Here is a 10,175-nt window from a genome sequence, read left to right as displayed (position 1 = left end):
CTGGCTGTGTGAGCCAGAACAAGTCTCAGGATACAGGGTAGGCCATTAAGACTAAAACAAGGAGAACTATCTTTACTCAGATGGTGATGAACCTGTGGAACTTTCTACTGTAGGAGCGGTTTCAAGGCCTGTGTATTGAGTCGGCTTCCATGTGGGCTTTTCTCCTGTGGCTCAACTCAGTACAAAGAGCAGCAGACACATCAACAATCAGAAGACGGTTTAATATTCTACAAGCTTTATTTCATGGACAAGAGAGATAAGACCTGGAAAGTTGCCAAGGTCCTTCTACAGAACAAAGACACAGACTCAGCACATATACAACATTCAAAAATTAATAGCCCGCCCCAGTTGAATGTGATCCAATCCCTGAAGCTGCTATGTTTAAACTCACCCAATAGAATCGCAAGCAATGTTTAAACTTCAACCAATAGAATCGCAAGCAATGTTTAAACTTCAACCAATAGAATTGCAAGCAACCCATGATTGATGCCAGGATCCTCATCCTGTGCTGTTTGTCTGTGAAAAACAGAACAACAGAACCAGCACCCTGGATTGTTTCACTATAGATTACTTATTACTGCTATGTCCTAAAAATACATGTTTAATGGTTAATAATGATTACTCGGTACTCTTCCTATATTCCATCCCAATCCTTAATAAAGTAACTTATGTAAAACTGATCTAGTGGATGCTAACTATTTAGTGTTTAAAAGGTGTCATCGCTGAACCCCTCCTTCATCTACCACAGAAGGCTATGGAGACCAAGTTATTGAATATAAGAGGGAAGTAGATTTCTTGACTTTTTTAAGCGTCAAAGAGCTTGCGGAGAATGCAGGAATGTGGCATTGAGATAGACGATAAGCCATGATCATATTGAATGGCTGAACAGATTCGAAGGGCTGAATTATGTATTCACACCCCTAATAACTTTCTTTCTATCAACCCTATATTGAACACTGCCGACTGACCTTTACAGACAATGGGGACAAATTGATTCATATTTTGTCGAATTGAAAATGGCCTATTAATGATTACTTACTTAAGGGCCTCTTTCTGCTATTTTACATATGTTTGGAGATGACAGAGGCAAAGCGAGCAGCCCAAAAGTTTAGATACTCTGTGTGATTGAAAAGAGGGTGGCGCCTCTGGAAGTGGTTCCCTGAGCTCATTGTGTGCATCCTTTCCAAGATTGTACCCTTTTTTAAATCCTCCCTCACCAGCCTCTGAAGCCCTTTCCCCACCTTGCTGGGGTTTGCTGGGCAGTCCCAAACAATATTTCTGACTTACATTAAGTGTGGGGTCCATCACTTCAACTTTGTAAACTGCCTGTGAGCCCAGCAGTGGCTGCCATTCTATTCTGGCATTGCTGGGACTACAGGACTACAAGACAATCAGGTTGGCTGGTTGCTCTCTAGGGCGGGACTTTCTCCCAGATGGTGGTGGAAGTCCAACCTTGATCCAATTTGTCATTCCCTAACATGTTATTCCCATGGGCCAGCCGGGTTTCTGGCCAGCATGGTGCGAATGGACTTTTCAGTCAGGGCAGAAGGCAATCCTATAGTGGCCAATTAGCGTCTGTACAAGGACCTCTTTCTGTCTCAAACTGCCACTATTTTAAGCTGGCTCCATAAATTCCATCCCCATGAGTGGTTAATGTAGTGTAGCTTTTGTTGTTGTCTTGCTTTAGCTTGTTCTCTAGCTTGTGGATCTGTATGATGTCTGATACAAACAGTGCTGCCTTCCCGGTTCGCATTTATCATGTTGATTGGCCACTCCACAGGTGTGTGATGTGACTTTTCCGGTTGTGTTGGTGCTGCTAAGGTAAGTCTGAAATGCTTTTGCGCTTGTAAATTACTAACTTTAAACGACACTGGTTTCATTTAAAAAAAAAATATTTTTGACACCTGGAAAATCACCCAATAAGATTAGTTGGCCGATAATAAGCAGGAGGAATTTAGTCAAATCACCAACCGAAGTGGAAATATATTTTGTAACAAGATAGTTTTGATAGCATGAACAAATCCAACTCAATTGTCTGACACCTCATCACTGACTTATTGCATTGCAGCCTTGAACGATTCATTCAAAATCTTGATGAATTTGTACACGTCAGAAAAGGAATTGTAAAGAGGCACAGGAGCAACTCGTAGAGCATTTGGAACCCGCTTGTCACACTGTTGGAAAAGGGAAAAGATGATTATTTCTCTTTGTAAAATGAATTAAGTTGATGAAGTAAAATCAATGAATGGTTTAAGGAATCGCTTGGTAATTGATGGAATTTCCCCCCAAAAATGGCAAAATGTCTTCTGACTCTGTCAAAAGAAAAAATCGGGGGGGGGGGGGGGGGGGGGGCGCGGGGGGGAGCGCAGTAAAGCCATTTAATGAGATTTATATCCATGTCAATTCATGGAAATCAGGTTCACACACTTTCTGGTTGTTAGCATGATTACATCACCAGTGGGAGGGGGCAGGGTCTGAGGGCCATCTTTAAACATCAGTCCAACCATTCATCTCAGTCTCTACAGCCCACATGTCTTCAGGAGATCACCTCAGATATCTGGCAATCAGGAGAACCAAGGCTTCCGGCCTGAAAAAGAAGGCAGCACACCAGGCCCTTGAGGCATTTATCAGAGGAGGGCGGGTGCACCGGCATGTCCTGCACCCCTGGGATGGTTCCGGGAAGCAAACCAAACTCACGTTTCTGGCCTGGGAGGCTGTCGCAGGGCAGGCCAACAAGGCTGGCAACAGCGCCCAAAATGTCATGTAGTGCAGGAAAAGGATGAATGGTCTCTTCCACTCGGTCAAGGTAAGTCATCCTTCAAATCCCTCCAATATCAAACTCTCATCATGGCATCATACACTCAAATAACTACACTCTTCAGGGATCTCATCCAACCATTGGTGGGAACACATTTCTGCACTCATTCGCTCATGAAAGCTTTCACATCACCATCATCTTGTCTCTCGTGTTGCTCACAATCTATCCTCTGGCATTTCTGGGGAGGACTCATTACACACCCAGGGACCAAAGTATCACCCAATCTCTGTTCCATTCCTTCTCATCACATGCCTTTCTTCCTACAGGTCAAGCTGGCGCACAACATATATTGTTGGTTGGGAGGACGGCCAAATTCATTGCCCTCACTGGGTTTGAGCAGCTACAGCTGAGCTGGCTGGGGAAGACAGAGATCGTTCCTGTGGGGAATGGGAATGCCACTTCTCGCAGAAACCTTGTACGATCACAATCCATCACTTTGTCAAACCCTGAAAATCATAGTGAATCGCATGCCGTCTTATATTGCTCATGCTCATCAACGGGAATATATTCTCTATGTTCTGGCAGCAGGAGATAAGGCCCACAAAGCAGCCGAGCAGGACCAGCTAGTGCTCAGTCCAACTCAAATGCTGAATCCCTACAAATGGCACCTTACAAAATGCTGGAGATACAACAACAAGTGGCAGAACATCAGGCAGAGATCTGGCAGTCTCTCAGCACACTAGAGGGAACAATGGAGGAGTCCCTCTGCGTGCAAGTGCCTCAACGTCACCATGGAAAGTTCGGTGACTGCCATGAAGACCTTGGTCCAGTAGGTCTTGCCAGATTTGAGCTTGGCCCGGCACATCATAGCCACAGACCCTGATGGTCACCATCTAGATGTCAGCCACATGGGGACAAGGCACCTTGTCTCTCTTCTCGCGCACCATCTCCTGCAGGAGTCAGCCACTCTCAAAAAGAGTACCAGCCCAGGGGTCTTCTCTCTGGACACTTTAATGGGTGCAGCCACCCAGAGTTCCCACTGCCTGTGCCTCCTACCCACTCCAGCAACACATGCTGCTGAAGGCACTTTATCCTGATCAGGAGACCGATATCAAGCCGGGTCCTCTGCTAAGATCATCATAGATATCAGGACATATTAGGCTTCCTCCATCTCTGCTGAAGATGCCGTGGCTGCACTTAGGCATAATGGTGTGGGTTAGGAAAGTTAAGAAATGTTAATGTCACTTTTGGTTCATGCTTGTGTTATCACTGTTATGAAATTATACTTTTGTGAATATATTTGATGGTTTTCTGGCTATTTTGGTCAACGGAAGGCAATTTGTGCTTTTGAATCCTCTTGCATCAGGGTTCAACCATCCTTCCACTCAGTGATAGTGTCCCATTCTGAGATTAACATCCACATGATAGCAACCTCTGCAGCCTTGTGTGTTGTCAGGGAGATGTGTTCAAATCTTCATTTGCAGTGTGTGATGTAAGCATTTCCAACCCTTCTCTTCATGGACACACCATTGAGTGGGGGCAGCTCAACAATATTGATATTCTCGCAGCACTTGTGTCTCCTCAGTGGTAGTGGCAGAAGGCAAGACATGCACAGGGTGAGGAGATTCCTAGACACGCTCTCATCTCAGTCGCTGAAGTGTTTGCATCATTATCTGGCAGCAAATGCTTCAAGTTATCTCTCTCACATCACTCTTTCTCCGTGGTGCATTCTCAGTTCCCAAAGTGAGCACATTCCCAGGGCACCGCAGGCCAAGGCAGAGATCATGACCTGGTGATTCATGAGGCCAGACTGTGCAAGTGTGAATTCAGCACTCATTCTCGCTGTAAGTGGTTGGATATCACACAAGATGAAAAGGAATAGCATTGAGGGCTAGGAGAAATAGACTCATATGTCCGCACTTCACTTTATTTGTACTGGAAACAGTCAGTAATTAAAGTATCAAGGGCACGTCACCTATGTCTTCCTTCTTCCATGGCATCATTGTGTTCCTACTGATACTCAGCAGTTTCCTGGGGTTCTTGGGCCTCTGGATCTTCATCCTCTGATGAGCTCTCATTGTACATCAGTTCACTCTTTGGCAAGGGATCACCTCTTTGCATTGCCAGTTTATGGAGGGCGTAACACACTACGAAGATGTGTGAGGCCGCACCAGGACTGTATTGTAGTGAGTCACATGGGCGGTTCAAGCATCCGAAGTAAATCTTCTTAAACTCTATGGTCTGTTCTAAAAGGGAATGTATGGAGCTCTGAACAGCATTCTACCTCTCCTCGGACAAGTCTGAGGGTGACACACCAGAGTCATCAGCCAGAGTTTCACAGAATAATAGAATTTACAATGCAGAAGGAGGCCATTTGGCCCAACAAATCTGCAACAGCCCTTGGAAAGCGCACCCTACTCAAGCCCACGCCTCCACCCTATCCCCGTAATCCAGTAACCCCGCTTTGCCCTTTTGGACACAGAGGGCAATTTAGCATGGCCAATACACCAAAGCCGCACATCTTTGGACTGTGGGAGGAAACCGGAGCACCCGGAGGAAGCCCACGCAGACATGGGGAGAATGTGCAGACTCTGCACAGTGACCCAAGCTGGGAATTGAGCCTGGAATCCTGGAGCTGAGAAGCAACTGTGCTACCCAGTGTGCTACCGTTTCATTAGGAACGCCTTTTGGTCACATATGTAGAGGTACTGGCCCCTTAAAAATCTCAGGCACCTGGGAATGACCTAGGATGTGGGAGTCATGCCAACTTCAACGGTACCATGTAAAAATGTTAGGTACGTGCTGGAAATACTTGTACACAAGTTGTACATTGATGCAATGGTAGCTCTTGTGTCAGCAGCCCCCAAATATTAGGAACCATGTGGATATAGAGGCTTCATTGTAGCAGGCATATAGCAATATGGGTGCAGTCTGTTGCACCCTGCACTCTTGGGAAATCTGAGATGCTGTGAAGGTGATGAATTATTGATCTGGTTATCTTCGTCCAGAACAACTTTAACACAATGATGGGCCTTCCTGTAAAGGGTGTCAGTGGCCTCCTTTATGCACAAACGTGTTTTGAACTAAGACACGCTGCACAAGTCCCCTGTTAATACCTGGAAGATCCAGATGCAAAGAAATTGAGTTCTGTGCTCACCTTCAAAGCGACTGGCACTGGATAGCCTCCAACACACATGGCATCACGTCTTCACGAAAAACGTGGCGTATAAGATTTGCCAAATCTCTGGCCAAACGCAGATGTTTCCGCCCTTTCTTCCTGAATCAGTGTGGGTTTCCTTCAGGTGCTCCGGTTTCCTTCCACAGTCCAAAGAAGTGCAGTTTAGGTGGTTTGGACATGCTAAATTGCCCCTTATTGTCCAGGGATGTACAGGTTAGATTATGGGATCGAGCACGGGAGTGGGCCTAGGTAGGTTGCTCTTTCAGAGCGTCGGTGCAAGCTCGTTGGGCCATATGGTCTCCTTCGATACTGCAGGAATTCTATGATTTTAACTCAAAAACTAACTCACTAAGACAGCATTTATTGCCCATCCTAGTTGCCCTTCTGAAGCTGGTGGTGAGTCCAACCACCATAACCATTTTGATTGTGTCAGGTGTGACTCCAACCAGCAGAGGCTTTCCCCCCTGATTCCTTTTGACTCCAGTTTAGCTCGGGCTCCTTGATGCTATACTTGGTCAAATGCTGCCTTGGTGTCAAGGGCAGTCAATCTCACCTCACCTCTGGCATTTAGCTATTTTGTCCATATTTGAACCAAGGCTGTAATGAGGTTAGGCACTGAGTGACCCTGGCGAAACCCAAACTGAGCGTCCGTGAGCAGGTTATTGCTGAGTGAGTGCCACTTTATAGCACTGTTGATGACCCATTCCATCAATTTTCTGATGCTAGAGAGTAGACTGATAGGGCAGTAATTGGCTACGTTGATTTGTCCTGTTTCTTGTGTGCAGGAAATACCTGGGCAGTTTTCCACATTGCCGGGTAGATGCCAGTGTTGTAGCTGTACTGGAACAGCTTGGCTCAGGTTGTGGCAAGTTCTGCAGCACAAGTCTTCAGTACTATTGCCATGATATTGTCAGGGCCCATAGCTTTTGCAGCATCCTGTGCCTTCAGCCATTTCTTGATATCACATGGAGTGTATCGTATTGGCTGAAGACTGACATCTGTAATGCTGGAGACCTCTGCAGGAGACCGAGATGGAGCATCCATTCGGAACTTCTGGCTGAAGATTGTTGCGAATGCCTCAGCCTTGCCATTTGCACATATGTGCCGGGCTCCTCCATCATTGAGGATGGGGATATTTGTGGAGTCTCGTTCTCCAGTGAGTTGTTTAATTGTCCACCACCATTCACGGCTGGAGGTGGCAGGACTACAGAGCTTAGATCTGATGTGTTTGTTGTAGAATCACTTAGCTCTCTTTATTACTTTCTGCTTATTGTTTGGCATACAAGCAGTCCTGTGCTATAGCTTCACCAGGTTGACACCTCATTTTTCGGTATGCCTGATGCTGCTGCCAGCATGCTCTCCTACACTCTTCATTGAACGAGGGTTGATCCCCTGGCTTGGTGGCAATGGTAGAGTGGGAGATATGCCGGGCCATGAAATTGCAGATTGCGGATGAGTACAATTCTGCTGCTGTTGATGGCCCACAGCACCTCATGGGTACCCAGTCTTGAGTTGCTAGATCTGTTCGACGCCTATCCCATTTAGCACAGCAGTAGTGCCACACAATACAATAGAGGGCATCCTCAACGTGAAGATGGGACTTTGTCTCCACAAGGACTGTGTTCCGGTCACTTCTACCAATACTGTCATGGACAGTTGATCTGCTGCAGGCAGATTGATGAGGATTAGGTCAAGTATTTTTTTCCCCCTCGTTGGTTCCCTCACCACCTATTCTTCAACCGCCATGGTTGAAGACGCTGCAATCCTAGTCTAGCAGCTATGTCCTTTAGAACCCAGCCAGCTTGGTCTATAATATTACTGAGTCACTCTTGGTGATGGACATTGAACTCCCCCACTCTGTGTCCTTGCCACCCTCAGTGCTTCCTCCAAGTTGTATTCAATAAGGAGTATAGATTCATTAGCTGACAGTGGATGGCATGTGGTAATCTGCAGGAGGTGTCCTTGCGCATGTTTAACCTGAAGCCATGAGACTTCATGGGGTAAATGTTGAGGATTCCCAGGGGAAGTCCCTCCCGATTGTATACTACTGTGCCGCTACCTCTCCTGCCAGTGAGACAGGACGTACCGAGGAACGGATATAGTGGTGTCCGGGACATTATCTGCTAGGCATGATTCTGTGAGTATGACTATGTCAGGCTGTTGCTTAACTAATCTGTCAAACAGCTCTCCCAACTTTGGCACAAGACCCCAGATGTTGGTCAGGAGGACTTTGCAGGGTCGGCGGGGCTGCGTTTGCCACTGTCGTTTGTGGTGTCTGGTTCGATGCCGGATTGTCCGTCCGGTTTCATCCCTTTTTCCATATTTTTGTGGTGGTTGAAGAAACATGAGTGCCTTGCTAGGCCATTTCAGAGGGCATTTAAGAGTCAACCACATTGTTGTTGTTCGGAGTCACATGTAGGTCAGACCAGGTAAGGATGGCAGATTTCCTTCCGTAAAGGACATTAGTGAACCAGATGGGTATTTACGACAATCGACAATGGTTTCATGGTCATCCTTAGACGTTTAAGTCCAGATATTTTATTTTGTTTAAATTCCACCACCAGGCATGGTGGGATTCAAACCCAGGTCCCCAGATCATTATCCTGGGCCTCTGGATTACTAGTCCAGCGACAATACCACTATGTCACTGCCTCCCCAAGGTGTGATTTACCTGTTCAGTTCTAAGGGTTAATACAGGAAATGAATGGTACCTCAGTGAGTACATAACCAACTTGTCTTTTGCTGTCCGTTTTAGCTGCAGGGCCGAAATGGAGTTTCATTAAAGCAGGTTTTATCATGAGTCACCTTACTAAGAAGATAATGGCCAATAAATTAATTTGATGGAAATGCTCCAAATATTACATATGGCTCCAGGGCCACATGTGGATCATTAAGGACTCAAGCAGCAATAAAGCCCATTTTTACGATATATCACTTATTTCATTTTTTTAAACGTCATTGGGTGGTATTCTCCCCTACCCGGCGGGGCGGGGGGTCCTGGCGTAGCGGAGTGGCGCCACCCACTCCGGCATCGGGCCTCCCCAAAGGTGCGGAATTCTCTGCACCTTTAGGGTCTAGGCCCGCGCCGGAGTGGCTCCCGCTCCGCCGACTGGCGCCAACGGCCTTTGGCGCCACGCCGACTGGCGTCGGGGCTGGCCGAAAGGCCTTCGCCGGTTGGCGTGAGTCCGCGCATGCGCCGGAACGTCAGTGGCCGCTGACATCACCGGCACATGCGCGGTGGAGGGGGTCTCTTCTGCCTCCGCCATGGTGGAGGCTGTGGCGGCGGCGGAAGAAAAAGAGTGCCCCCACGGCACTGGCCTGCCCGCCGATCGGCGCACCCCAAACGCGGGCCAGGCCACCGTGGGGGCACCCCCCCGGGGTCCGATCGCCCCACGACCCCCTAGGACCCCGGGGCCCACTCACGCCGCCTGCTCCCGCCGGCAGAGGTAATTTAAACCACGTCGGCGGGAGAGGCCTTATAGCGGCAGGACTTTGGCCCATCGCGGGCCGGAGAATCACCGCGGGGGGTCCGCCGACCGGCGGGGCGCGATTCCCACCCCCGCCGATTCCCGGGTGGCGGAGAATTCTGGCCACGGCGGGGGCAGGATTTACGAAGGCCCCGGGCGATTCTCCGACCCTGCGGGGGGTCGGAGAATTCCGCCCAGTAACTTTATAATTGCAAGAAATTATCATTGAATTAATTACTTTCTGTAAAGACCTTTAAATTGTTATGACATTTTCTTTGTCTTCCTTCTCATTATTATTGGTATTTGATCAATTGTGGTTCTTAAGATATTGGGCGTGATTCACCAGAAAAAATCAGCCTGGTTTGGACGCTTATTGCAGGGTGTATCTCGGAGATTGCAGCGCCAACAAACACCCCGCTATTCAAAGGCACTTTGCCGAGTATTTGTGGCATCGGAGAGTTTTTCTCCGCCGAGGCCACACTTGAGTAACTTGCTGTTGGGGAGCAGATCGGGGCACTGACAAATGTTTCACCTGGTTGCTCTAGTTTCCTCCCACAGTCCAAAGATGGGCAGGTTAGGTGGATGGACCATGCCAACTTGCCCCTTAGGGCACGATTCAACTAATTGGGAGCAAAGTCCCATAGTGAGAGCATTTAGCCGCATGTTTCCCGGTGCTCACAGCGCCGAGGAAAAGTGGCTTTACAACACGACTCGCGTTGTATAAGGGGCCTCAGCGGGGAACACGTGGCCAAGGCCACACATTGCCCCGTTT

General features: G+C 47.9%; 1 protein-coding gene across 1 annotated transcript in view; it reads right to left on the bottom strand.

Annotated features, from left to right (window-relative positions):
- Positions 1–202: 202 nt before the first annotated feature.
- The window catches only part of kynu (kynureninase), a 207,809-nt gene continuing 197,836 nt past the window's right edge, over positions 203–10,175 (bottom strand). The window contains exon 14 of the mRNA XM_038789947.1: positions 203–2,174. Within this exon, the coding sequence (XP_038645875.1) occupies positions 2,055–2,174 (120 nt within the window). The 3' untranslated portion in view covers positions 203–2,054. The remainder of the gene's footprint in view (positions 2,175–10,175) is intronic.

The sequence above is a fragment of the Scyliorhinus canicula genome, chromosome 2 (genome assembly GCF_902713615.1).
Source record: "Scyliorhinus canicula chromosome 2, sScyCan1.1, whole genome shotgun sequence".
Lineage (NCBI taxonomy): Eukaryota > Metazoa > Chordata > Chondrichthyes > Carcharhiniformes > Scyliorhinidae > Scyliorhinus > Scyliorhinus canicula.
The sequence above is the reverse complement of the archived record's forward strand: the minus strand, read 5'-3'. Positions and strand labels throughout refer to the sequence as shown.